A 26,889-nucleotide genomic window follows, 5' to 3' on the forward strand; every position below is an offset into this window, starting at 1 on the left:
TCGGAGTTTCGGACACTCACACTCACTTCGTTCCTTTCAGGGCATCAGTTACCTCAGTTAGCTCCGGGCCGGGGAAGCAAGGAGGGGTCGGCGCTGCAGCGTTGATTGGCAGATGGTGTGATTGCAAAGATCAGGGTCTCCTGCAAAGGGACGTGGTGATGCAGCCACACTCCGGCCGGGCCACCCAGTATACACTGTGAGCTGGGCTGAATGCTCCAAACTCCCTGACTCGCTCAACCAAAACTCACGCACGTTTGATTTCGGCAGACTTCCCCGGTTGCTCAACCTTGGCGAAGGACACCCATGTCATCGTGTGCCCCAAAAGGCGGCCGCCTTTGTTACCGTTTTCGCTGAGCTGCAGCAACGCCGTCGGAGAACTAAGATTTTGAAGTTTATCCACTTGCACATATACGAGGGGTGGGCCGCCCCCGAAGCGGCGGCCGCAGGCGCAATGCGAGTAATATCCTCGCCTAAGGCTACAGGATCGTCTACAAAGTTTTAGTGAGAGCATTGCAGCAAATCCACCATGAAGTTGTAGATACGGTCATCAATTATGCAGATCGTCAAATATGTCCGTCTAGAGGCCTTCCCCTCAGTTGCGATTGGTTGGCAAAGTCTGGCCGAGGCATGCAAAGCAAGACACACCCATTTGCAAAACAGCACCTTGGCAGCATATTGTATCAGCACTGTTATCAGTCAAGCCAAGGTCCTGCAAATCAAAGGTTAAGATACGCCCGCTATGCCGCAGCTCCAGCGGAGAGTGTCGATGCCCCGGTTATCCGCACTCGTGTCCGAGGGGAGAGGGTCGCCACGTTATTCGGGGTGGGTGAAGTCAATGTCACCGCGGATCGAGCTAGGAGACGGACCGTGTGAGCAATCAAAAGCTCGCAAGTCTCGCACTCAGTGAAAGTAGTACTGGGGCAGAGATCATGCTCTTTTCGAGAGCCCGGACGCATCTGGTTCAAGTAGGTATGTGTGAAATCCGAGGGCACCCAGCTTCGACAACATCTGGCGGACGGAATAACTGCAAAAAGGAGCCCGTCATCAGGATAGGAATCCGTGATTCGAGCGGCATGAACACTGGACGACCGTGAAGGCTTTCTGCAGCGCTGCTTCCAAACAGGGAGTCTGCAATTGGCTGAGTGTTCGAGCGCAACCTCGCACTTGGCAGCGCCTCAATCGGCCCTAAGCTCAGAAATGAATGAGAAAAGCTTGAGATCAATTGAGCCAGCAGCACCAGCAGGAGCATAGGCTGCACCATTTTAAAGCAGCAGTTCAAGCGTCGCGAGTTTTGAAAGATCATTTCACGGAGTATCCGTATGGCCCCATGGAGAGAGGAAGAAGCAAACGCCAATCCAAGAACAGCTAGCTCAGCACGTATCAGTCGTCGGTAGATTGTGGGTGTTTTGGTCCCTGGTTTGATCCATCAACTGCAGTCAGGAAAAGAATTGGAACCGGGACTGGTAGAGGCCGGATCTCCGCCTCGCCTCCGTTGCCGAACGACACTGTCGGACGCAAAGATGGCAGTCTCAGATCACTCCTTTCCAAGCGCTCCAGCAAAGCCCGGTCCAGATAGGATTGTTGCGGTGACTCTGGGCGGCTGCATCCTCCAAGCTGTTGAGGAAGCAGGGTTTACGGGAGCACGTGACATCCTGGGCGACCAATGAGAACGGAGAGAATAACAGGGAACATTAGGGAAAATTACGAGTAGTTACTACGGACTAGTTAATTACGACGGAGTAATATTAAAATTAGTAACCAGGAGGGAATTAGTTACATAATTAAATTGGTACTACCGAGCTCTGCCCACAGAGGACAATTTGAGTTACAAAGACCTTGTTGTTGGCGAGCTCTTGGGTACCGTTGGAATCGGCCTGCACACAAACGAACTCCTTACAATTTTAGGGTCGTTGGACGTGTGATTTATTCAATGCTCAATCTTCCTGGAACTCAGCAGACACTTATTCCACCATGACGGAAACGTCGGCTCATGAACACTCACCACCGCCAACCATGCCCTTCGCATCGTTGAAGTGGACACCTCGGTACGATATCCTTCCATCACGGGACATCAGAGCACGTTGCTTACTTGGATTCGCACAGTCCGAGAATGACTCGTCCTTTGGCGATGAACTGCACGCGACGTGACGCCATGGCGCTCCGGATTTCAAGGGCATGCTCACGCATTTCTTTTTCTCTTTTTCGACGTATGATCGTCGTACAGCGCGTTGCTGACCTCGTCGGTGCTCGATTATCGCCATGAAAATGGTCGTCGGTATCATAAACACCGCGATGGGTGGCACAAGTTGACCACTTCTTGCCTGACCATCCAAGACTTGTAACCTGATTGGTCGTTACTGTTTTGGAGCATACCTACTTCCAGATGATGAATCGGAGAACGACCGCCTGGATATGTTGCACGGGATGTCTCTCTTGCTGCTGGACCGGAAACTCTACCTTGCTCCGTTTAGGAACCCGCAGTGGGTGGCTGACCTCGCCACCGGAACAGGCATCTGAGCCATTGGTTTTGGTAGGTTTTGTTGTTGGGTTTGGCTGACGCAGGACCACGAATGGCGACTCATCGCAGCAGACCAACATCCCCAGGCTGAGGCCCAAAAATACTATCGGAAGTGATCCCAGATGAACAGAATGCCGAGACCGGAACTGTTTGTTTCCCAGTGATCGGTTGCGACTAGAGCCCGACCCAGCCCACTCTCTCAGCGTGACCTAAATTTTTACAGTAAAGTCGCTCAATTGACAGGCTTTGGCAGAGTTCCTCCGAAGGTGAAGTTTCTAGTCGATGCCATCGAATCGGGATGGGCATACGAAAGCAACCCATTGGATTTCTCCACGCGCGAAACCTGCTCGTCTCGATCAGGGATTTTTTGGAAAGCTTATCAAGCATTGCTAGCGTTATGTCATCGAAGTCAAAAGCGCGTCCGAGGAAGCCGGTTACGAGGTCCGTCCCCGGGCCAAAGCTGAAACAGTGGTCCAAGGATGCCGACTTTGTGAATATTTACTTGAAGTTTTTCATTCCCCATGGCGTCTCGCTCAAGGGTTTCCCATCTTGTCAGTTTGCTCCCCTTTTGTCTCCGGACAGGAATCGAATAATGATCCAGTACTGACGGTCGCGTTCAGGAGAGAGTCGGCGCTTGGTTCTAGCGGAACAAGCAGTGGACAAGGGACGAAGTCATGCTCTTTGCGAAGACCCTCGCAGATGGTCGAAAACAAACACGACATTCACTCGTTCGAACTTGTGAGTATCCCCGATTGCCCATAGGCCGGAGGTAGCTTCATGTAAGCAACACTACACCGTAAGGTACATGTTGTAGTCATTTGACGTAAAAACTAACCACGAGGGACACCTGGAGCTATGGTCTACGGCCAGCACGTTCTGAGAGTTGACAAAGGTGAAATCTGGGATGAATAAAAAGTTGGGTGGTTAAGTTTAAATAGTAAAAATAGGCTGGACTGCTAGTTGCGTGCGGTGCCAACAAATCCCGCTCGGTAAACACTCGACCCGCGAACCCGCAGGGTCCTTTTCCTGCAAGCGCATCATACATGTACAGTACCATTATTAACTGCCCAGGTGCCCCTGCATTTGGATTTATCCTGCGGCCTTTGTTCGTTTCAGGCCCGGAATCACCCGGAACGGAATTCCACCTTGGGCCGAGCCCTTGTACTCGTCTTGACTCGTAGCTGTCTCGGACAAAGCTCTGAATGAACGCAGCAGTATTCCATTATTCTATGATACTGTACAGAGTTACACAGATGATCCAAATTCCCCCCGGCTATAAGAGTAATAGACCAGTCTAATCATGCTTCGTAACCATCATGAACGAACAATATGGTTATAGTGCCCTGGTACACGCAGACGGCACTTTTCGCAATCAGCGCGGTACCCCATGGAAAAGCTGATCTTGGTCCTGCGAGGCACAGCGTCCGACACGGACCCGGCAGCCGGTGACGGAGTCCGGTCGACGGCGGATCCCGGCTGACGCGCGGTTGGCTCCAGATCCGGTTCAGGCACGGTCAGCCACTGCCGCGTGCAGGTGTCGAGCGCCGCCGACGGAGGAGAATGCGGACGCGTCGACGAGGAGCTGCCGCTGGCAGGGAAGGGTGAAGAAGCAGCGTCGCCGTCCTCACTGATGGGACTGGGTAGACGTCTCCGACGCCACCAGTCAGCCTCCCGTTTCGAAGGAGCCTCAAGGAATGTGTTTCCGTCACAACCTTCAGGTGGTCCCCCGTCCATCGTGCCAGGCTGTATGCTGTCGCGCGGGAAGTGGCCGTAGATGGGCGTGGCGGTGCGGCCGCCGCTGATAGAAAGCGACTGGTTGACGAGTTGATGAGGAATTGGGGATGGCTGCATATCCCGGTACACGTCATCTTGGTGTCCCGAGCGATTTAACCAGGGAGACGGGTTGTCGCCGTGGATGAGTGGCGAATCGGCCATGTCGACGTCCATGGTCGTGTCGACGGTGAGAACCGGTGGACGGCGGGAGTGGAGGGAGCGTCTCCGGTGGCCGGGGTGTGCGGTCTCATCGTCGTCGGAGGAGTCGTTTGGTGTCAAAGACGAAGCGAGAATGTGAGGAGGTGACGGATTGAAGGAGAGTATCGGTGGTATGAGATCGGACGGTTTAGTACTACAGTCACTGCGATATTTCTGTAGGTTACATATATGAGTGCGGGTTGTTCCAGGCTCGATCCAGGTCAATGTTACAAACCTTGGACTCATGCAGGACCGAGACATCCTCAAAGTCGTCGTCCCTGGCGCGTTTGGTATTCAGGGCAAACATGATGGTCTCATAAGCCGCTTGATGCTTCGAGTGCCAGAGACTTGGGGCGATGAGGTCACTCCTGATAAATGCGGGATCCGCATGCGACAAGCGGATTTCTAAAAGTAACTAGGGCCTTTGATTCAGCATAGAGTGACCTGGTCGGCTGGTCCAGAGCAGGCTGTAACAGCTCTCCAAGAGTCCAAGGCGCTGGTTTGGACACGGTTTGGACCAGGGGAGCTGGTCAAAGAGAGGTAAGTCTGAAACGGGAGTCAGAATTCCAGCTCTGTGATTGGTTGCTGACCATCGCGGCGCTCATTGGCCGATATCGGAGCAGCATTCACAAAGCCAGAACTCTGTCCTTGTCCGCTGTTGATGTGCTTCTGTGATCCTTGCATCATCTCTAAGATTCGTTCTGGTTCAGAGGTTCGTGAAGCAGGAATACACTGGGAACTGTGAATTGATCAAGCTGCATGCTGGTGCTGACTCATCGTGAGAGGTGCGTATTTTCACATTCCTATTATGGACTAGCCTAGGTGCTGATATCAAGTCTGGCCTCACCGCCTGCCCGTCTTGATCGAGGAAATCCGCACCTTATTCGCTCGTCCTGCCCTGATCATGTGCGGGGAGCCATGGTAGAAAGTTAAAGCAAGGAAAATTATTCAAGAAAAAAGAAAAAAAGTCCATGAAGACTTGAGCAGTCACAATTCACAGACAAGCAGAAAAGATTTCTAGACTGCAGGAGTCGTCAGATGCTGCATTGGCAATTGGCCTTGGGCAATCAAAATTGCACGTGAATCCCAGTAACTATTAGGGCCCAGTGTGAGTCATACATAGCCCTTCACCGCGGGCCAAAAAAGGGCCAAAGCTATTAATATTAAGACTTCTTGGACCTCTGCCATGTTGTCATGTTTGGCGAATTTACCTCCTAATATTCAATTTGGTCCTTGAGTTCAAAGCCGCAGTCGTCTTTGTGAACATTTTCCAGGCTGCTTGAAAGCATTGTTCAGAGTTCTACTCTCTGAAGTCAGATATCTTTATCCACCATGCCGTTGGTGAAGCCACAACAGGAGGCCAACGAGGACACTCGGGGTAGGCGTGATCTTTGGACGAGTTGACCTGCTCAACCTGACCTGTTCCAGTCCTGGGCTACGACCCTCTTCTGTCGCCTCGCTTTCTCCAGAGCGAAATTCCTTCTGTGGGTGGATCGATTGCAGAATTTTAGCTTTTGCAATGCCAGGATCTAACAACCATCGCAGCCCCCCGCCGCCGTCGAAACGGTCCGATCGGGCCGCAACCAAGCCATTGAGATTATTGAGCAGCGCGATGACCGACTGCTGGTCATCGTCGGCCCGTGCTCGATCCATGACCCGGAGACGGCGCTGGAGTACGCACAACGCCTCAAGGCGCTGAGCGAGAAGTTGTCCGGGGAGCTGTGCATCATCATGCGGGCGTACCTGGAGAAGCCGCGGACGACGGTCGGCTGGAAGGGCCTGATCAACGACCCGGACATTGACGAGTCCTACAACATCAACAAGGGTTTGCGCATCTCGCGCAAGCTGTACGCAGACCTGACGGGGATGGGCATGCCGATCGCCAGCGAGATGCTGGATACCATCTCGCCGCAGTACCTGGCCGATCTGATCTCCGTTGGCGCGATTGGTGCCCGCACGACCGAGTCGCAGCTGCACCGTGAGCTGGCGTCAGGCTTGAGTTTCCCGATCGGCTACAAGAACGGCACGGACGGCAATTTGAACGTGGCGATCGACGCGATCGGCGCGGCGGCGCACCCGCACCATTTCCTGGGCGTGACAAAGGAAGGGCTGGCGGCCATCACCAAGACGTCGGGCAACGAGCACGGCTTCGTCATCCTGCGCGGTGGCAACAAGGGCACCAACTACGACCGCGAGAGCATCAAGGCCGCGCGCGAGGCGCTGCGCGCCCGCGGCCAGCGGGAGATTCTCATGGTCGACTGCTCGCACGGCAACTCCCGCAAGGACCACCGCAACCAGCCCAAGGTCGCGGCGGAGGTCGCCGACCAGCTGCGCGAGGGTCAGGACGCCATCATCGGCGTCATGATCGAGTCCAACATCCACGAGGGCAATCAGAAGGTGCCGCCGGAGGGACCCTCTGGCCTGAAGAAGGGCGTCAGCATCACGGACGCCTGCATCAGCTGGGAGACCACCGTCGAGGTGTTGGAGAATCTGGCCGATGCGGTTCGCGCGAGACGGGCTCACAAGGCGCAGCCGAATGGCTCCTCTTGAATTTCTCTCAGTGTACACTATAATGATAATGACTTCTCTAGATAAAAAGTGGATTTCTGGACTAAAAGTGGATCTGAATGCAATGATTGACTAGATGGACACGTCGCTACAAAAAAAAAAAAAAAAAAAAAAAAAAAGGTAGTATACAAGTCTATCCACATACACGGGCCAAATGCCCGAGAAAAGATCAAAATCATCACCATACAGAACAGACACCCAGATCAAATAAATTCCTAGATTAAAGCAAATCATCGACTCCAAGGCCACCGCAGCCACCCTTTCCCGGATGACGATGAACCCCCGGCCGCATCCGATGTTCCCTCCGTCGTCGCATTCGGTGCCACACCAGCAGGGACAGCAGCAGCCTCCGCCGCCGCCTTGCGCGCCTCCAACTCCTGTATTACGAGGGACGCCTGCGAACGCTCCTCGGCGAACCGCTGCGCCACCGCCCGCTCGCTCTCCTCCCACGACTTGCCCTCGAAGAGCATCCGCTTGGCGCGGTTCCAGAACAGCTGCTGCCGCGCTTCTTCCTTGGCCATGTTCTCCACCTCGCCGCGCTTCTCTTTCAGCAGGAGCTCGAGCTGTGCCGGAGTCGGGGTGCCGCGCACGTACGCCTCGCGCGCCGCCTGGAGCTCGGCGAGTTGTTTATCGAGCCAGAGTTCACGTTGGCGACGGTTGTGCGCGGAGAGGGAGAAGACGGAGTAGACGGTTAGTGCGCCGCAAATACCTTTTTTTTTTTCAATCCGCGTTAGTATCCCCCCTTAGCCGTAAAAAAGAAAGAAGAAGAAAAACCTACCCGATGCACCGATCAACGTATAAACCATGGCTTTATGTGCCCTGTTCGCTACTCTTCTGCCCACCTCAATCACCCGATCAAACGTCGACGTGGACTGGGCCAGCCGCGCGGCGCGCGCCTGCGCGCGCAATCGCTCGACTTTTTGCCGCGGGGTTTCTGTCACGGTGTCATTGGATCCTGATGAGCTGGGTTTTGACGAGCCCTGCTGGTTGGGAAGCTTGTAGGGTATTGCGGAGGTTTTGGACGTGATGTAGGGCCCTGTTGCGGTGAAGCGCGTTGCGTCTGCGGCGGAGCGGGACATTTTATTTTTTTTATTTAATTCTTGACTTCTTTCCCAGGAGCTCTAGGTTTGAGCTCACGTTGTATGGTCCAGTGCAGTGCGGAATAAGACGGTTTGGTGGTGTGATGTCGACGACTTCAGTGTCGGTGCTCGAATTCACCGGCGTTGCGGATTGGCTCGGTTTAGGCGAGATTTGTGGCAGTCATGGAAATCAATATTGGAAGAAAATCAATCGGCTTCAACAGAATTACTCGGTGAATAGTTCTATTCAAGAACTCGTGAAGTCGAAGCAGTTGAATCGATGTTTGGATTGAATTTTTTTTTTCTCGGCGGAAACTCAGAGATCTCCATCGGCCGATCGATCGATAAAAAAAAAAGAAAATGACTAAGGGACCAGGCTGAAGGAACTCGTAGAAACAAACTTCAACAAAGTAAAAATCCATGGAGAATCACAATCCAGACCTCTCCTCGGTTCTACGGACATTATCTGCCCTTGCACCTGCAGCGACCTCAGCATCGGCCTCACCTCCAGCGCCAGCACCCTCACACGTTCCATCACCACCATCAAGACGACCACCACCAACATCATCACCACCACCGTCAAGAGAAAGAGAATTCAAAGACCCGCGAAGAATCACCACCTGGCCGCAAGCCCTACAACACACAACCCGCCTCCTCGCCCAAAACCACACCCTCCAGGACCAGATCCGTGCGCTGATCCGCCGCCAGCACGAGCACGAGCGATCATGGTGGAAGGGCCGCGAAGCGCTCCTGGAGAAGCAGCGGGATCGTGCGGAGAAGCGACGGGCTTTGGATGAAGTATTGTACTGAACTCTCCTCGAAACATTACTACTATGCAAAGTCCTATTATCCAGGGACCGCTAATACTAATCATGGGTGGGTTGTAATATATAGGCGTTCTGTCGGAGCAGCTCCATCGAGTAGTAAAATCGAACTGGTCAGTTCCGTTCAACCGCGACCATCAAGTTGTTATCTTTTGCTGAGTACTATTGCAGGAATCCCACGAAGACGAACTCCACGCATACGACCTCAAGGTCCATCGCGCCGCCGCCGAAATGCAGCAATCGATGGAACGCGAGCTGCAGCGGCTGGGGATCCCGTTCTTCGGCACCAGCCCGGATCTGATCGTCCACAGCCGCAGTGATAACCGATCAGCAGGGAATAATAATGGTGCCATTACGGAGGAGGAGTTGCAGACGCTCAGAAGACGGATGATCGAGTTTCTGTCCGACTACTGCGCCGAGTGATATGAACTTTTTTTTTGTGTTCTGATGAAGTGATGAAATGCCTACCATAGCTATCTACAATGGATATAGTACAGTATCTCGAGACGGAAGCCATCTCATTACTAGCTACTATGTACAATAGTAACCGAGTCATGCTCCCTCAATAGTAACAATGTCTGGTATCCCATGTGAACCATCCACAAACAACACCGCCCATGCAAGAAGAATCAGAAACCCTGTCTAAAGAAATGAAAAAGGAAGAACAATCACTCCACAAGCGTAACTTCGGATGAATTCCTCTCCGCGACTGCCGTTGCAACCGCCACCGCGGCGCCAAAAATGGCACTCTCGTCCGCCAGCTCCAGCGTGATCGATCCACCGCCTTCCTCGCCCGAGGCAGCGTTCGTCTGTGCGGTCAGCGCGTTCAGATACCGCTGGCAGTTTTTCCGGAACCCGGGGTACTTGTTGATGACACTGCCGTCGCAGGCGATGGTCATGTCGGGACTGCTCGTGGCGGACGAGCTGACTTCGCTGACCGTCACATCGGGCGTTCCCGACAAGCCCGGCTTCGACAGATTCACGCTCTTGTTGGCCAATTCCGCCTGATTCCGCAGACACCACATGCTGTGGATGGCCGTCGCCAGGTAGCCCGCCGCGCGCTTCGACACGGCTCGGGTGACGGCCTGCAGGAATCGCAGGTCGTCCAGGGAAGGGGGAGTGGGCAGCTGATGCTCTTTTTGTAGTAATTCCGCGGACCGAGACAGGCCGTCCGACGTGTCATCTTCCAGCGTGGCGAGGATGGACGTGTCCAGCGAGTAGGCCTCCTTCATCGATGGTGGCAGTTCCCCGCAAAACAGCCCTGCTGTCTTGACGGCTTCGACGATGATCAACCGCACAATCTCGCCCAAATACCGACCCGTAATCATGTACTCGAGTGGTTGGTAGTCCGGCCGCATATGCGTCGCGTTCAGCGTCTCGTCCCAGCGCGTCCGCGGCAACACACCGCCGCCAAACATGCTCAGCTCCGAGTTGATCACCACGTGCGTGGCCTGCTCGAACCAGCTGGACGGCCGCTCGCCAAACTTTTGCGACCCAATCTCCGACACGGGGAAATGCACCGCGACGTTTGTGCCCGTGCCCAGGATCAGGGACATGCGGGTGTACGGATTGACATACGCCCGGGTCAACAGCGTCGCCGAGCCGTCATTGACAAGGGCCTCCACGCGCACATTGAGCCCCCGCTTGCGACATGACGCGATGATCAGCTCGCTCAGATCCTGACCAACCGTGCCTTCCGAGGCCCGGAACCCTTTCCCCATATGAATCAGCCGGCCACTCCGCACGGACGTCTGCTCCACCGGAAATGACCACGACAGACCCATTGCCAGCTCGCAGTCACCTCGACCGTGTTTCTCCCCCATGCTGGCCAGCGTGTCGTCAATCTTGGCGGCCATCCAGTCGAAGAACGAGGTTCCCTCCAGCGCCTTGATCTCCTCATCGATCGTGTACGACTTGGCGTTGACAATCTTCATGCCGCCTTCCCGCCCGAGCAGCTCGATCAATGCGACACGGAAATTCGATCCACCGACGTCCAGGGCCAGAAACGTTCCTCGCTCGTTCCCCGTTGGTAGACAGCTGGTGAAGGAGGGTAGCATGCACACGGAGCTGGACTGCAAACCAGTGCGGAGTTGGTCCTGAATCCGGGCGGACATGTCCAGCATTTGGGCATCGTTCAATGGCGACTCGAACAACTGGGCGATCTCTTTCTCCAGGTCCTTGAGGGCGCGCTGGGTTTGCTTGGCGGACGAGGATCCAAAGGCTGCGGGATGGCCCGTGTGTCGCAACCAGCGGGCCAGCACCGCCAGCAGATTACTCCAGAAGCGTTGCAAACGGCGCAGCATTTTTCTCGCGGTCGGCGGCATTGGCACGAATTCGGGGCAGAAATTCTGTGATTCCCTCTCTTTGTTTGTCTCGGGGGAAGCGGGAACGGTCTAGGTGATTTGGGCAGGGCTACTCTGCTGGCGCCGCATCGGACCCTTGGGGTTGCGGCACGCTGGAGGGAACCCTCGAGGGGAGGGAGGAGAGGGGGGACGGCGCGGGAATGTAGGTCAGTCGTTATCACGATGGGCGTTTGTCTGGTTTCCTTGCTTTGATCTTCTTCGAGTTTTACGCGTATGCAAGGAATTCCAAGGAGATGGGGGAGGGAGGTTGGCCGTAATGGCCGAGGGAGCGTAAATAAAAAGGGCACGCTCTGGTCGTGGTATCGGGGACGAATGGGCCAAGGTCACACTGGGACGGGCAGATCGGCGACGAGTTGACGCAGTGGAGCAGAGCAGTTTGAGTTTTGGGGAATGACAATCTTGACTTCTTGAGCGGATCTTCCTTTTTTTTTTTTTTTTTGTCACGAGCAGAATGGCGACCTTGGAGGTAGCGGAAAGGAAACGCAGAAGAAGCTCGCAGAGTCCAGGAGGCAGCGGCACCCACTAAGTAGCATCACCAGAATCATCCTACTTGGTAACGTGGGAATTAAGAAGAAAAAAAATACGACTTATCGCGCCAAAATGTCCGGGTATCGTCACGGTGGTTCAGTCGATGGCAGCAATCATACTTTGTTGACCTTTGGGCTTTAGGGCTTCTTTTTCTCTCCCACTTGTTCAGTTCAGGTACCATCGGTGAGGGTGCAATTCCTCTTTCGCTCTCGATTCCACTCTGGTATGTTGACCTCCTAATCGGGTTTAGCGGCATACTCGAACTGGACAATCGCGGCCTGTCTGTGGTGAATCGGATTACGTGATCGACCCCGAAAACAGCAAAAAGGCACTGTTACGTAACTAAGCTATTTGTACGAACCCAGCTCTCCACTCAGGTAGTATTTGGGTGTGGCATTTCACCCCAAACTCATACATTCATTCATTCATACCTACCAAGTACGGAGTACTCGTACATCCAGATATCTGATGCTCGACAGGGATCCCCCAGGGCAAATGTCTTTTTTGGCAAAGAGTTACATTCCTGACCTTTGCAAAGACAGTACCTACATACATCCATTATTCCATCCTCTCGCGGGAAGTAATCTTTCCCCATGGGAAGGAAACTTCGGTCCAGTGTTGACCGTCTCACTTGGGTTTCCCCCAGAGGTTGCACTGGCGTCGCTCCATCGCCAAGACAGATGGCAGCTTTACCGCCATGAACCACGCTCCTGAAGTGATGTTGTTTTTGGTCTTTGCGAGCTTGCGGTCCCCGGCTCAGCCGCGGGGACTCGGGATTCGGAGCGTCAAGCTCCCAATTGGCTGGGCCCGCCATGTAACTGTAGCACTGGGCGCTCCTGTTGCTCGTCCATTACTCTGTACGGAATATACTCGTATGTACTCCGTAATCGCGATTTCCAAACTCGGTTAGTCTGTTGATCATTCATGTCTAGCTTTTCTGGGTTAGTCTCTTTCTAAGTTTAGTCGGTTATCAAAAGTCAACCACCCGTCTTGCAAGAGCAAAAGGCAACGACAACTGGCCAAGGACAGGCAGCATCACCCGGCTCTGCCCTCCAAGGTTAATCAGACTGTGGATGTGAGCTCGCCATCTCTTGCACCGGTCCAGCCTTCAGCCGGCAAGAGATACGGTGCCGTAGTTTGTAACGGTGTCATAATCCTCGGAATTGTCTGAAACATGGTGAAACCCATTTTAATCTGCTGCCACTCGGTATCTCTGGCTGATCGTGTGGCATACTTATCCTGGTACCTGTACGGAGTATTAACGATAGATTACTTATTCAGTCTGAAGACAGGATCATAATATGAACATTGTCGGAAGATTGACAACATCAAATGAACAATCATAGTCAAGTGAAGTCGGGAAGCTCGACCTGAGAGAAGATGCTCATCCATCCTATGTTGCAATCGACTCGGGGATGCCATGCACATTGAACTTTGCAGTAGATTCGAATTGGTTGACACTGAAGCTCAAAGGGAACTGCATCGACTGGCGGTGATGACTTGGATTCAATCGTTTAGGCGTTTAGACTGAAAGAAACCCATCCGAAGCTAGAGACGTTCTGACTCGCAGCCTGGACCGGGGATCGGCGAGCCGAACACGTTTCCTTCCGTTCACCCCCAGTGCGATGGTTGCTTTCGAGCCCCGGTATCCCCCGCTCTTTCTCAACGACAGAGCCGATGAGGGCCTCAATGGCCGCTCGGTCTGATGGATACCGAGCCAATTGCTGCAAGACACATCTCGGCATCGACTCTCCTATTCAATCAATCCTGTCGCGGATCCAGAAAACCGGTCTGGTATGATGACAGCCCGAGGACTTAGTTTTAACCAATCTAAGGCCATCCATGTGGTAGCAAGAGGACCAACTCTTCCAAAGTTCGATGGTGCTTTCATACCTCTGAATCGTCGATCATGTCACAGGGCGGCCGGGCAGAACGGGAGGAAAGGATGTGTTGGAACAGAGTCAGCTCGGAAGGAACAAGAATGCTGTTCCTGTTGTGCACACCTAAAGACTGACGTAGATCTAGCATCTCTTGTCCCCTCAAACTCTGGTTCTATTTTACATACACACTTCTTCCATTCCCCGGCCCAGTAGTCGACCACTGGGTCGTGAATTCTCGCATGAAGGACCTGATGCAAAGACCAATCTACCCGCGTCAAGAGACATTTCCGAGCAGCAATGAACGAATCATTGGATTTCTTGGTACCTGCTAAAATCACATTATCACCATATGGACTGAACATGTGCCGGCTAGCTAGGTGATCAATGAAGATACGAGATACTCCGGTGCGCCCGCGTCCGAGCAGCGATGGCCATGACTCGAGGCGTCGCAATGATCCTCTCGTCGGCTTTCAGCGTCACGAGATTAGTCAACTGGCCACCGCTCGCCTTGTGGACACCTGTCGAAGTGCGGCACGCGGGTTGGTGAAGCGGATGCGGGCCAGTGCCGGAGGATGGACCTGTTTGCCGTCATCGAGGTAGGCATCGACGCGAAAGGTGTCTGGAAGACCTGCTGACCGGTGGACAAGTTGTTGACCGCAGCGATCCGGATACAGAGTCCGGGAATAGCTCATACATACCACGCTTGGAATCGGCGTTGCCGGACGGGTCGACTCGAATTCGATTCTACAGCATCCCCTTTATGTGTCGCACCGTATATGCCGACCCACACGGACCGTCGCGTCTCGCCGGTGCAATTGTCGTTTGGAAAGAACGGCTTCAGAACTGTCCCCCGCGGGCTCATGGAGGTGAGTACAGATATTGTGTTAATGCAATCATTCATGATTTCCCTGAAACATCCAGTGAGAACCATTGGTCTACGGCCCACTATAGTGCCGTACTTACTCCGTACCTTTCAGAAGCTTGACTGAACAGAGATTGATGTCGGCCCCAGACTTCTAACGCAAGGGTTCGGCTGGAGTCTGGATTTGCGCTGCTCCCTGCCATTCTTGGCTTCTGCATGGCCTCCCTTACATGTCTGTTCCATTTCTAATTGGCTATTGCTATCTGATAGCTTGAGTTATTTCTCCGTTGCCCGGAGTATACAAGGATGGGTGGAATTCATACCTCTTCACTTTCTTCCCTCGACAGACTTCTTCCCTTCTTCTCTGCATCCTGTTCTCTTGAGGCCTCTGTTCCTTGACACCTTCGATTTCTTTGCCCAAGTGACCTTTGAATCCGTTGTCTCGCAGCCTCTATGGCCTTTTGTTCCAAACAGCCACATGATGGACCAATCTCCGTATCCCAAGTGCTACAGCGGTTGCACTGCTCTATCGTGGCCCGCAACTGGCGGGAGTTTGAACTTCTCCAGGCCACCGTTACTCTCACTCACCGCAATACGAAACCGCCTCTGTTTCGTCAAGGGCTGTGTCGAGCTGACCATCCGTAGAGAGGATTTGCCCGCGTGGTCATGATGGACCAAGAGGCGGCTCGACGACTCCACGAAAATAGTTTTCGGACAAATGTCGAAGTTCCAACTCCTTGACTTCTGGGATCAGAATCAATCATGTCCAGATTCAGAGACCGGGGATCTGGGGTCTGAATTCACGATACGGACTGCCGGAGGTCTTGTACGGGTTTTGGTGTTGGGACATTGTTAAGTGGATGTCGATCTGCCGTTATTTGCGTCGGGCCACCATCCTGATGATACGAGCACGTCTTGTCTCAATGATTGTCAGCTCAACGCCGCCTGGAAGAAACAACTTCGTATTGCGGTGGGTGACTGTTTTGTGACCTCGACAAAGTAGCCACTCCGGCAAGAATCACAATGATATGATGCCATTACGGTCAAATCGGATATGCACCTCTGGTCCATCATCTGGCTGGTCAGATTCCAAGGCCGAAAAGATCTTCCTATCTTCTCCCCCCTTGACCTGACCGTCACACAGCTGTCACGCTTTCTGATGCCTGATGGTTGAGGTTTGATTCCGTTTCGATATTGTTCCATGTCACGATGATCGCGGATTCACTGTCCTTGGATTCCCCTACTCTCCAGGAGAGGAAGAAGACGAGAGCTTCTGACCGTTCATTCGCTTCATCGTATCACGTGATGAGGGCTAACAGGGACGCAGGGTAAGCAGTTTGCCCTCGCCATCCGGCCACTTCTATAGAACTGCAGTTTCATGTGTCTCGCTGATGGGAGATTCAAAGTACGTACTCCGGGCTGTCTTGCTTTCATCAACCAAAGCTACAACAATCTAAATTAGCATCTCCTCTGGCGAACCAAAGGTGATGGGTCCGGGCGTCGTCTTCAATCATATCCTTGGAGATCTCCATGGGAAATCCAAGACAACATCCTGATTACCTTCTACAACTCTCCATTATCATCATGATGTCGCACTCATCTATGACCGAACCCTTCTCTCACCCTCCCTTTTCAATTTGGCCAGCGAGTCGCTAACAGGATCTATCTTGTGGAAACCCCGTGCCATGCAACTGTGGGAGGAAATCAATAATAGCTTATCCCAAGCTCAGAAAGCGAAACGAAGATTGAACGGGGGTTGCAGAACGGGTTAACCTTTTTGGTTTTTTTTTTTTTTTTTTTTTTTGGTTGTTTGTGTTGGTTCCAGACCCCCAAAACCTGTCTTGCTCGATGGCCACAGCTCTTGGACATCCAGACGGCATATCTCGATGAAAACACTCAGGTGGGAGTCATTGAACTCAAGACCTGCCTGCAGGCCATCGTCTCAGCTAGGTGTGTTATAATGAGTCATTGCATTCCTCTGCAGCCAGTCACGAGTCCCCGAACACGGGCAGAAAGTCTACGAAGAAAACCCGTCTAGGAGCGTCCGAGGAGCACGGATACTCGTGCAGATTCTCTATTCCCCATAGAGTCCCCGATCACGGTGCACCTTCAAGGTCTACGGAGTACTCCATCAGGACTCGGTGAACTCGGCCGGGAAGCCGAGAAGCATCGGAGTTGCAGCGAGGGGGTGATGACTAAGCAAGGGGCCAACCCCAGATTTTCTCTCGGCCTAAGGTAAATCCGCGGCCCTAATTCCCCGAATGGGGAAGCCGAGGTTGGACAGGTCAGTTCGGGAGAGAGAGAGAAGTGGAAGCCGAGATCTTTTTTTTTTTTTTTTTTTTTTTTTTTTTTTTGTTCGAAAGCTCAGCGGACGGAGACAATTAACTATTCACTTAGCCACCGCTGCAGCACTAATACCTACCTATATGCCAGAATATGTCAACCGAGTAGCATTGCTTGAAACTGGGCGTCTGGCTCGGTCTCCGACAAAACGCACGTCGCCATTTCCGACGTAAGTACTTACTCCGTAGAGGAAACGAGAATTATTCACGCTGTGAGGGTGGAACTTCATTCAGAAATCAAAGGAACCCTTCCCTTCCCGAGATGATGGCATCAACATTAGCCTAGTCGGAAAACTGTCTGGTAGATATTTTTTTTTCTTTTCTCTCGGGCAACGACAGGCAGTCTCGGGAAGGAACCGTTGTTGAATCATGCGATCACACCGCAGGTCAACGCAGCCAAGGCGTTCTCGAAAAATGCAAGCACTGCCTCCAGAACTCATTGGGAAGTCATGAAGCAACGAGCCGACTTCCAACAGAAAACGGAAGATTCTCAACAGAGTCTTTGTTAAGGAACATTATCTCTCGAATACTATGAATTTTCACTTTGTATAATAATAAAGTGTCCTTGGTGGTCTAATGATCAAACTGAACAACGGGTCGAGCATATATGGCTAGGTCTCGGCTGGCAAACAATCAGATCGAGAAGGAAAGAAAGGCGTGATACTTATGTATATATTGCCCGACCAAGGACACCCCTTCGCACTGAGAACCCCTCTTAAGGCCCAACGTATGTGACCTCAAGCTCTGTCGGACCGGGACTCGTGGCATTGCCGACAATGTGATTATTCTGGACGAGCAAAACCATTTCCGCTCCGGCCGCATTGAGGACTCCAGCCCCGGAGGTCTCCGCGCGGAGGTCGGTGAAGCGGACACGGCCAAAGTTGGCGAGATGGACCGGCTCCCCGTTGTACAGGTACTTCTCGACGATCCACTCGGCATTCTGGCCGGCGAGAGTGGCGTCTGGTTGCGGTGCGGACAGAGTCTTGGAGACGTGTTTGCCGGTTGACAGGTTGCGGATGACGGCGGTGCCCGTGCTGGGACTGGTGGCTTCGACGGACATTTCCAGCTCGTCGCCGGCACGGATCTCAAAGCCGATCCAGTCGTACGCGTATTCCGGATACCATTCATACCAGGCGTTGTACTCGACAGCGCCGGAGGCGTCGACGGTGAAGTCGATGCCGGTCTGCAGAATGGCCTTGGTGTGAGTGCTGCCGTCGATGCCGACCCAGGCGGACGGCGAGGCCGACGACTTGCCGCTGTTGTCGTTGGGCAGGGTCGCATTTGATACCGTCATCCGTGCACTCACCGCGGTGAACCGGCTGCCGGAGGGCGGCGACATGTGCAGGGCGCCGCACCAGTTGTCGCTGTAGACCGTGTGCGTGTCATTCGACGACTCGGAATCTGATGTCGTGACGATAGACTTGTTCTCGGGCAGAATCGTGTCCTGTAGCGACACCAGGACATTGGGGCATTGGGGCGGGTCAGATGCCGCAGGTTGACCCGTTCCCCCAGACCATCGGGACCATGCTCGCCGTGATTTTCCGCCACGGGGACACCGATGGCCGAGACGGTCAGGAGGGCCTGGCCGAGTAAAGCAGCGACTTTCATGGCAGAAACCGAGAACGAGTGAAGATGATGGCTAAAGATAAAGGAAACGAACGACAGTCAGGCACTCCAGCCCAGCATCCAAAGAGCGACGAGGTGGACTTTGCCAACAGCAAGAGGCGTTACTTTCCCCTTTTTATCCGCCATCACTCGACCCGAATGAGTGGTGATCCCCCGTCATTGACCGGATTAGCTCGTGGGAAGGGACGATCGTCAAGTTCTCATCCCGGCTCAATCGCCGGAGTTGTAAGTTTCCTCGTCTAAAAAGGATGGATTCTGCGCAAGTACGAGGACGAGGACCCCGTACTGCGCGGTCGGAACCAGGTCGCCAAATCAGGATGCTGCCCTGGCCATGTGGAGGTTATCGTTGGTAGTCCTAGCAATGCGGAAGGTTCTGCAAGCAAGGTGCCAGAAGAATGCTGTCCAACTCCTGACGATGAAGCGCTGTTCGCGGTAAAGTCTACTGCAAAAAACAACACTCGAAATGACGATTTCATGGATGGATATCTTGCACGAAGATCTCCTCTGACCATCTCGGCAGGGATTAGCGGTTTTTCTACCACCTACAGTTACGTATCAAGTCCAGTAGCCGAGTCTCCCTACATGATCATTAGGATGAGGAAAATACTAGTTATGCATACGGAGTACTCCGTAGATAGGAGCTTAAAGTGTGCCAATTCGGGATTTTCTGCAAGCAACAATAAAACTCCGAAATCGTGCAACAAACGAGGTCTGGGGAGAGAGCCGCCAAGACAAAGTTACCTAAGCGCCAAGGATTTACGGAGTAACCAAATACGGTTAAATGTTTACGAAGCACGCACGAATTGAGTTCTAATGGACTTCAGGGTCCTGGAAGAAGAGCTTTCATTGGTCAGTTTAACGAGCAGCAACTGTAGCGAGTCTCGGAATAGGGCAGCTTAGCGAGTGGCAACTGTCAGCCTGGAGAGCTTGACCTATGCCAGGGACTCGAGTGAGAAAATGAAGAGCTTGATAGAGACCAATTCGACGAGCCGATCACTCAATAATCGCTGGCGTGGAATATCAGTACTACATAGTTAGTTGTCCTTCCATAAATGCCAGGATAGAGTCCCTTTCTCCCAAAGGTTGCACTCGTACTTTATGGAATATATGTCCTCCATGCTTTCTGATTTTTGAGTCCCGAATTTGTAGGATTGTGCTTCCGTGCTTCCCGAGTCTGCTGTGCTTTGCGATTTTTTAGGTGGGCGATGGAGAAAATTTCCCTGTCGATCAACTTCTCATCCGGGTTGCCGGGCAATCCGGCCCGGTTATACGCCTGCTACCAAGCTTCCAAGACGTTCTACCAATTCAAGAGCGCACGGAACAACTATCCCACTCAGTTTCATTTCATGTTACATGTTCCAGGGGGTATCATTATTGTAGTATGTAACTGTAGCAAACGTGCACATCAATCATCGGCCTGACCGGGAAAAAAAAAAAAAATAGCAAATACTGTACATGGACATGGCAAATAGACACTACCATGAATCGAAGACAAGGACCCAGTCCTCTGCCGGAGACCTGAACCGCGCCTTTCTTTTTCAGACGTACATTGCATTGACCAGCGGCGGAAGAGGAACATCCTCTTCGATTTCTTCGATCTGCATCGCTGGTTCCGCAATGCTAGGGCTCGTTTCCGTCTGGTTCGACTCTTCGTCCGTCTCGGACCCTGTGAGAGCGGCAGGTCGATTATGATACGGGAGCTCTTTCGACGACGCAGGAAAACTAATGGTGTTGGTGAGGGTGGAGGGCGACTCGAGGTTGAAGATGCTGCTCGATCGTTGAAGTAGGGATGGGAAGAGGTACGATCGGGCCCCCCGAATACAGGACAAAACGTTGAGGATGCCCCAGAGCAGATCCTTGGGATCAGCCGTCGTGTCGGCCAGCCGCTGTGTGGTGCGCTCCCGCGCCGACTCCGTCATGTCTGCGATGGCCGTGCCCATGTCATACAGTTTTTGTTCCTGAGGAGGAGAAAAAAGAAACAGTTACCCTGGAAGTTCCCAGCTCCTGTGAGGAGGTCTCCCCTTACCATGCCGATGCCATGAGCGTCAATTGCGCCCTGCGAGACAGACCCGAGAAAATCCAGCAGCGTCTTCCCGACCAGGACTGGCAGATGGAACGGCAGCAAGGTGTGCACGCGGTTACGATCCGAGCCGGGGATCATCATCGACAGCTTCCACATCATCGCCTGAAGCCATTGTTGCGTCACCATGATATCCACGTGCTGGATCTCCGTGACTCCGTCGACGGGAATCGGTTGACTCAATTCTTGCTGCATCTCACTGGTGGCGGGAGGAGCCACAATCGTCTCGTCGTACCCCGCCGCCACCCAATCATATAGATCCGGCTTTAATTTCTCAAACGTCCGGATGAGATTGAGGAAGCCATAATCCAGAACGGAATCTTCCGCATTCATCACCCTGGGCTTTCGGATCGAGCTTCGCAGAAGAATCGGCTTGGCCCGCTGCAGTGCATATGCTCTACAAGCCAGGTCAGTCGTCCGGGGCTTTACGAAGAACAGGGGGCACCCAGTGTCTCGCGTACCTCTCCGTGACAAAGAGCAGCCAAAACACTTTCCTCTGCTCCTCGGCTTCCGCCGGGTCCAGCCTGGCGTACGTCGCTTCTCGATGCAGACCAAGTGTATGTGCCATTGCGATGGCTTGACTGAGATAGAACCATGCTTGGTCCTGGCGGTCGAGGTTTCCGTACGTCGCGAACAGGAAGAACGAGGTCAGCAGAGACTCGATGCTGGCATTCTCTGCCGGGTCGCACTCTCGCCTCGCCGCGACGGCTTCCATCAGCAAATCTTCCCCGGAGAGGTTGGAGCTGCCTTCATCCCCCTGGTTGGTCCCATCCAATCGGAGCTGTACATGGGTCGCGGCACACAGCGCCGCCATGAACGCATACCGTTGCGGGGAGAGCTTTTCCGGCTGCTCGCTGTCCCGGAGCACCTCATCAGGCCGGATCACCGGCATGATCGGATAGAGGTACTTGAGATACACATGGACGTGCGCGAGGAGCACTAACGATGACAGGCGTCTCGGAAATGGACGGGACCGTTGATGAGGATGTGGCTCATGAAGCAGCTCGAGAGACTCCGGCGATGGTTGTGAACCAAACAACGACGACGATGACGAGGGCGGCGCCGACGGAGGATTCAATTGGGTCTCCTGTGTCAGGGCACCTGCAGGCAGTCAGAAACCAAAACCATCACCTGCAATGTCGGGGGCACCACTATCGCGCTCGTGGTTCCATACCGGAAGCGGGTTCGCCCGTTGGCATCGACACCCGCGCTGCCAGCGGATGCAGCGGCGCCTTGGGGTACACGGTCCGGAACTTGGGACCTTTTCTCTGCAGGACATCTTTATACGAACATGAAAGCAGCAGCCGGTCGCATTTATCGCATGACGGGTAGGCACGATTGCATTTGATCTTGCGCCGGCGACAGTTGTCACAAGCCTGCTTGGAGAATTTTTCCGTCAAGGGGACCGTCGACCCGGCCATGGCTGGCGATTTCAACAATGGTCATTGTTTCTTTCTCTAGAGATGCGGCATTTCCGGGGGGACCGGGTGGGAAGAAATCTGGGGTTCTTCGTGTGGTGAGTTTTGATTTGATTTATTATTATTCTTATGTATTTCTCTCGGGATTCTCATTCCTCACACACCTGGGGGGAGTCTTGGGACTACTCCGTAGAGAGTCTTCGGTTATGCCTTGGTTAGAGTTCACTTGGTAATTGTTGTGGTTGGTTCTCTTTGACAGCTCTGGGATCCAAGTGGACCGTTAGACTTTGGACACTGAATGTGTGGATTCGACTGATCTCTTTCTGGACTTTCGGTGTGAGCCATCATTGTCACTTTTTCAGGGACTCACGCAGGGTCTGCTTCCAAAGATTTCAGCAGGGGTTCCAGAACGGTTTAGCTCTCGTTTCGCTTTACCACAAAGAGTTAGTGTGTACCTGGCCGAAACAGGCCTAGTGGGCTGAGCCCTCGTAATGCTCTCTGAGTCTATTTTGCTCTCAAGTCTCCAGTCTCTCTCTCCAGACCCGATCAGACAGGAGAGAGAACGTCATGATTCATCCTTCCCGGCTTCCCCCGCAGCCCCAGTCAGAAATCAGTCTATCAGATGCACAATTTGCCAATCATGTGAAAAGCCGGCATCGGCATCGTATACAATCTGGAGATCCGAAAATCGTCATAACTTTCGAGGTCCATCCACAGCACGGAGTTCGGAACCCAAAACCTAACCGATCTCCCAAGTTGGACAGGGCTTTCGAGAACCTTATGGAATCCGCTGCATCCGCATGGTCTGCTCTCCTGGAACCGATTGTAGCTTGTACTGTGCCAGAAGTACTCCGTACTCGTAGGAAGTACCTACTCCGTAATCTGACGGAGGACAAGCTGGCAGCGCACATGTCACTTTGTCAGGAACTCCCGGTTGGGTAAGTTACGAGAATACAAAGTCTATCACGGATCAAAATGCTCGGGCATCAAAAGGCTGCAGAGTGAGTCTGTCATTTCCCCCGACATGAATGGCTAGCTGCTCTCGGGCCCTGGCGATCAAGCCGGAAGATGGCGTCTATATTATCGCGCTGATGTAACGCCAGCCAGAGCTCGATCTCAACCCCAGTCAAAATTGGTGATCAACCTCTGAGGTACTCCATAGTGGTACATGACGTTCAGCTAACCTGAGAAGCGCGAAATTTTTCATTGGAGAATGGCCAATATGGGTCCCCAGATTTGATGATCGTGTCAGGAGCTCGACCGGAGACCCCATGGGTGACAAAATTTGCAACGTACGGAGCACTCCATGCTCGGCATTTCGCACCCCAGAGAACGCTCGCATCTGGATGAGTTTGACGGATTTTTTCAAGGTATTGATTGTATCCTTGCAGCATGGATCGGTTGATCGTCCTTGTCGGTAGACCCACGGATGTACGAAGTATACAATGTTTCGTTGATTGTTAAGGAAGAACGCTCAACGGAGTATCAGGGCAAAATAGCATGACTTCCGGAGTTTGTACGTACTCCGTACTAGGACCCTCCGACCAAGAAATGTGAGTTGCGTGTCGATCTGCCGCAATTCGGCACAAATTTTGTCTTTGCATTCGGCGAGCCGAATGCGATTTGTCGAGCTATCGACGCTACTATGTACTAGACTTTGCTACTTTCATCGTCCATCACCTCAGCAGTCAACACTGGCCCTTCTCTGCATCGACTTTTCTTCGCGACCCCGCCTCTAGACCAAATTGTCCTCACCGTGGTTCCGATATACTCCGTTCTAGGTGCCAACTAGCAATTCTCAGCGAAGGCAGGACAATCTCAGTCTTTCATTCTTGACAGCCTTCCCAGCCGCGGCCTAGTTTCTCAATGTACCGTTGCAATGACAGCAGCAAGGTTTTCTCGAAATCTGCAGGTGCTGCGCCGAGATCTCCCCGATATGCAGGTCAACACGATCAGGGAGCATAAACTCAAAATTCCCTGCTCCCTTTTGCAGCCCTTTTGCAGCAAGTTCGTATTATTATTAACGACATGCCATCTTCTGCAATCTTGAGCTCCACGAAACGGCCGTGCACGGTTCCAAGAATGGGAATTGGTGGATCGTGTGTTCAGGTTTGTCTTCACGCTGAGTTCATCGAGCTTGGACCATGCCAAGCGGATTCTAAAATCCCGTGCTTGATTGGAGCTGCCATTCGTCGAGTCGCTTCTCGGTCCGTCGTGGAAACATGTGCTCTTCTTCGACTTGCTTCGGCAAACTTGTCCGTTGTCAATTACCGACCAATCGGGACGGTAACCGTCGCAACAACTTAAGCAGATTATTCTGCAGCACACATCTTGAAGCAATTCAACGTCCATGGCATGTAGTCACTGCTACGGATTGATGTTACTAGTACTGCAGGTCGATGATGTGCAAACGCAGGATGGCCCAAATGATCTTTATGAAGGATTCGAAGGATGCTAGATACCTGTAGGTTCATCCTCATTCGATCCTCCTAGATGAGATGGCTCGTGCGGTCCTGGAACACGCGAACCTCGCTGTTCGAGTCGAGTCTTCCTTTAGGGCAATACAGGTCACATGACTCTGCTCTCTCCAGTGTCAAGCCGCAATGACGGTTGAATAGTAGCTTGATTCCCCATGGTTCGTCTCTGTCCGGAACTCGAAGATCACACCGGGCCGTCAGTGTGTATCCAGAAACAAGGGGTGTGCAGTTACCCACCCGCAGCATCATCATGACGTCAGATGTCACAGGGGTCGCATAAAATCCAACTCAAAATCCCTAGAATGCACCTTCAGTATCAACAAAATCATCGAAATGTCCGTCGAACGAGTCCTAGATAAGCAAGGCGAGCCCATCAACGAGGGCGACTTTGTTCACACCCGTTACCGAGGCGGTGAGCGCAAGGGCGAGGTACTCTTCTGAAACCTGATGAACATGATGAAGTATTATGCTCTAACAGCACACGTGGCTCCAGGTCGATCGCATCGTAATGGATGAAAAAGGTGCCCGTGAAGAAGGAGTTGCGAATCCACCCAAGGTGTGTCGGGAACCGAGTCAGCCTGTAGTTTTTTTTTTTTTTTTGGGTAAGGGGGAATCGCTGAAGGGAAGCCAGGTGATCTATCATGATCAGCACGGACATCGAGTCGCGCATAATCCGTCGACCTTGTCAAAGGGCGGGCCGGACTGATGGACAAGAGCATGACTTGAGAAAGGTTTGATGATGGCAAAGTAGCAGATTTCATTCGAATGAGAGATTTTTGGTGTCTAGGAGTGACTACCTCCATTTCTCTAATTTTCTCGGAGTTTTCAGGGTTTTCAGGTCTATGGTACGGAAGTCCATGCCCAACGGCGCTAACTCGGGTCGGGCAGCCTCGTTGATATCGCGATCCTCCTCGCTGATAGGCCTCACGGTTATCCTAGAATCACCAGGGCCGGAGTACCGACAAGAATCTGCCGTCTGGATGAACTCCTGGCCCCGACGATTGTCGTATTTCCGTGCATCGGTACAAGTACTCGCATGAGTATGATGACGGCCGATCAGTTGGGATCGACTAATGGTGGAAAAAGCCGAATCGTACAAAATAATTTCCGGTTGCGTACGGAGTAAAGGCAAGGCGGTATCTATGCCTTGAATTGATAACCCTTCAACATGCACTCGTCGTAGGCCAGAGCTCGTCTTCGCAAGATTGCCGGCATATGTGCATGATTCCCTGTTGATGCAGGAGAGATCAAAATTTCTTCCCCAGAAAAAAAAAAAAAAAAAAAACGGAATCACATGTCTCGGATGCTGCCAGATCGCGTGGGTCTTGTACGCTATTCCATATCGGGACTAGCAGACTGTTAACCCGCTCGATTGACCCGCGTGGGGCGATAATATGACTCAAAGAATCGAATCACATGCATTTGTCCCAATGTTGTCTGAGTCAGCCATTCAGATTTGACCTTACGTCATCAACATGGTTCTTCCTCGTATTCCTGGACAGCAGTGCTCCGGACATCGGCCTTTTCTTCAGAGCGAACAATGCACGAGGGATTTGACCCTGGAAAATATGATGCGATTAGGCCTACACCTGCGCAGTTGCTACTTCAAACCAAAGGCAATACATCATAATCCCTCCTTGATCAATAGGTCCGTTGCGACGACAAGGAGATACACCACCATGACGACGTCAACCCCTCCGGCCATCTCCCATATCCTCGAAACTATTCTCTACGTCAACGATCTGGAGGCCGCGACCGCTTTTTATCAAAAGACCTTGAACCAAGCGCCTTTTTTCCAATCAGTATAAAAATCCTTTTAACTACTACTATTATAAGTGACTGAACAAAATAAAACTGAAGAATAGTCGGTACTAATTGAATAGGCCCGAGGTTGCGGCTTCTCCCTAGGGAATACAACCCTCCTCCTCTTCCAACGAGGCGCTTGCACCAAGGACGTCGTTTCTCCGGATGGAGTCATCCCCGGCCATGGACCGGAGGGAGAGGAAAATATGGCCGGAAACGAGCGGACCAAGCTCCGACAGCATTTCTGCTTCGCTGTGTCGACTCCGCAGGACGTTGAGAAGTGGGATGCTCATCTGCAGTCCATCGGCGTCAAGGTCATTGCCCGCATGAATTGGACGCAGCGGGGTGGGAAGAGCGTCTATTTCGAGGATCCCGATGGCCATATTGGTGAGATTGGCTCGAGGGGGATTTGGCCGCATTATTAAGGAACTTTTTTACCTTCGGGATAATAGCTGCTCTTTGTACGGAGTACACATACCTAGGTAGATATGTGTTGGAAGGTATGTACACCGATAGGTAGCATGTACTGGAATACATGACGATTATTTTA

The 26,889-nt window shown here is 52.7% G+C and overlaps 13 protein-coding genes across 13 annotated transcripts; 6 read left to right on the forward strand and 7 right to left on the reverse strand.

The window, feature by feature from the left end:
- Nucleotides 1–1,971: 1,971 nt before the first annotated feature.
- On the forward strand, nt 1,972–2,263 carry VTN31DRAFT_471 (uncharacterized protein; the record flags this gene model as incomplete). The annotated part of the gene is made up of 2 exons (XM_069405128.1): nt 1,972–2,045; nt 2,104–2,263. The coding sequence occupies 2 exons, from the start codon at nt 1,972–1,974 to the stop codon at nt 2,261–2,263; spliced, it is 234 nt and encodes a 77-aa protein (XP_069263327.1).
- A 1,569-nt stretch (nt 2,264–3,832) lies between these two features.
- VTN31DRAFT_472 (uncharacterized protein) lies at nt 3,833–4,796 on the reverse strand (the record flags this gene model as incomplete). Its single annotated transcript, XM_069405139.1, has 2 exons — nt 3,833–4,663; nt 4,725–4,796. The coding sequence occupies 2 exons, from the start codon at nt 4,794–4,796 to the stop codon at nt 3,833–3,835; spliced, it is 903 nt and encodes a 300-aa protein (XP_069263328.1).
- A 1,025-nt stretch (nt 4,797–5,821) lies between these two features.
- Nucleotides 5,822–7,039, forward strand: VTN31DRAFT_473 (uncharacterized protein; the record flags this gene model as incomplete). Its single annotated transcript, XM_069405150.1, has 3 exons — nt 5,822–5,867; nt 5,918–5,973; nt 6,035–7,039. The coding sequence occupies 3 exons, from the start codon at nt 5,822–5,824 to the stop codon at nt 7,037–7,039; spliced, it is 1,107 nt and encodes a 368-aa protein (XP_069263329.1).
- Nucleotides 7,040–7,287: 248 nt separating this feature from the next.
- VTN31DRAFT_474 (uncharacterized protein) lies at nt 7,288–8,136 on the reverse strand (the record flags this gene model as incomplete). The annotated part of the gene is made up of 2 exons (XM_069405161.1): nt 7,288–7,766; nt 7,836–8,136. The coding sequence occupies 2 exons, from the start codon at nt 8,134–8,136 to the stop codon at nt 7,288–7,290; spliced, it is 780 nt and encodes a 259-aa protein (XP_069263330.1).
- A 420-nt stretch (nt 8,137–8,556) lies between these two features.
- Nucleotides 8,557–9,383, forward strand: VTN31DRAFT_475 (uncharacterized protein; the record flags this gene model as incomplete). Its single annotated transcript, XM_069405172.1, has 3 exons — nt 8,557–8,939; nt 9,031–9,073; nt 9,132–9,383. 3 exons carry the CDS (start codon nt 8,557–8,559, stop codon nt 9,381–9,383), a joined length of 678 nt encoding a protein of 225 aa, XP_069263331.1.
- Nucleotides 9,384–9,628: 245 nt separating this feature from the next.
- On the reverse strand, nt 9,629–11,284 carry VTN31DRAFT_476 (uncharacterized protein; the record flags this gene model as incomplete). The annotated part of the gene is made up of 1 exon (XM_069405183.1): nt 9,629–11,284. The coding sequence occupies one exon, from the start codon at nt 11,282–11,284 to the stop codon at nt 9,629–9,631; it is 1,656 nt and encodes a 551-aa protein (XP_069263332.1).
- Nucleotides 11,285–14,115: 2,831 nt separating this feature from the next.
- VTN31DRAFT_477 (uncharacterized protein) lies at nt 14,116–14,385 on the forward strand (the record flags this gene model as incomplete). Its single annotated transcript, XM_069405194.1, has 2 exons — nt 14,116–14,327; nt 14,379–14,385. The coding sequence occupies 2 exons, from the start codon at nt 14,116–14,118 to the stop codon at nt 14,383–14,385; spliced, it is 219 nt and encodes a 72-aa protein (XP_069263333.1).
- Nucleotides 14,386–17,650: 3,265 nt separating this feature from the next.
- Nucleotides 17,651–18,274, reverse strand: VTN31DRAFT_478 (uncharacterized protein; the record flags this gene model as incomplete). Its single annotated transcript, XM_069405205.1, has 1 exon — nt 17,651–18,274. The coding sequence occupies one exon, from the start codon at nt 18,272–18,274 to the stop codon at nt 17,651–17,653; it is 624 nt and encodes a 207-aa protein (XP_069263334.1).
- A 1,825-nt stretch (nt 18,275–20,099) lies between these two features.
- On the reverse strand, nt 20,100–22,062 carry VTN31DRAFT_479 (uncharacterized protein; the record flags this gene model as incomplete). Its single annotated transcript, XM_069405216.1, has 4 exons — nt 20,100–20,519; nt 20,588–21,038; nt 21,103–21,742; nt 21,816–22,062. 4 exons carry the CDS (start codon nt 22,060–22,062, stop codon nt 20,100–20,102), a joined length of 1,758 nt encoding a protein of 585 aa, XP_069263335.1.
- A 36-nt stretch (nt 22,063–22,098) lies between these two features.
- On the reverse strand, nt 22,099–23,332 carry VTN31DRAFT_480 (uncharacterized protein; the record flags this gene model as incomplete). The annotated part of the gene is made up of 6 exons (XM_069405228.1): nt 22,099–22,148; nt 22,224–22,241; nt 22,286–22,320; nt 22,430–22,436; nt 22,495–22,529; nt 23,244–23,332. 6 exons carry the CDS (start codon nt 23,330–23,332, stop codon nt 22,099–22,101), a joined length of 234 nt encoding a protein of 77 aa, XP_069263336.1.
- A 590-nt stretch (nt 23,333–23,922) lies between these two features.
- On the reverse strand, nt 23,923–24,411 carry VTN31DRAFT_481 (uncharacterized protein; the record flags this gene model as incomplete). Its single annotated transcript, XM_069405239.1, has 1 exon — nt 23,923–24,411. One exon carries the CDS (start codon nt 24,409–24,411, stop codon nt 23,923–23,925), a length of 489 nt encoding a protein of 162 aa, XP_069263337.1.
- Nucleotides 24,412–24,869: 458 nt separating this feature from the next.
- Nucleotides 24,870–25,242, forward strand: VTN31DRAFT_482 (uncharacterized protein; the record flags this gene model as incomplete). The annotated part of the gene is made up of 3 exons (XM_069405250.1): nt 24,870–24,965; nt 25,030–25,092; nt 25,168–25,242. 3 exons carry the CDS (start codon nt 24,870–24,872, stop codon nt 25,240–25,242), a joined length of 234 nt encoding a protein of 77 aa, XP_069263338.1.
- A 973-nt stretch (nt 25,243–26,215) lies between these two features.
- VTN31DRAFT_483 (uncharacterized protein) lies at nt 26,216–26,764 on the forward strand (the record flags this gene model as incomplete). The annotated part of the gene is made up of 2 exons (XM_069405261.1): nt 26,216–26,338; nt 26,420–26,764. The coding sequence occupies 2 exons, from the start codon at nt 26,216–26,218 to the stop codon at nt 26,762–26,764; spliced, it is 468 nt and encodes a 155-aa protein (XP_069263339.1).
- Nucleotides 26,765–26,889: the final 125 nt, after the last annotated feature.

The sequence above is a fragment of the Thermomyces dupontii genome (genome assembly GCF_041956625.1).
Source record: "Thermomyces dupontii strain NRRL 2155 unplaced genomic scaffold VTN31scaffold_1, whole genome shotgun sequence".
Lineage (NCBI taxonomy): Eukaryota > Fungi > Ascomycota > Eurotiomycetes > Eurotiales > Trichocomaceae > Thermomyces > Thermomyces dupontii.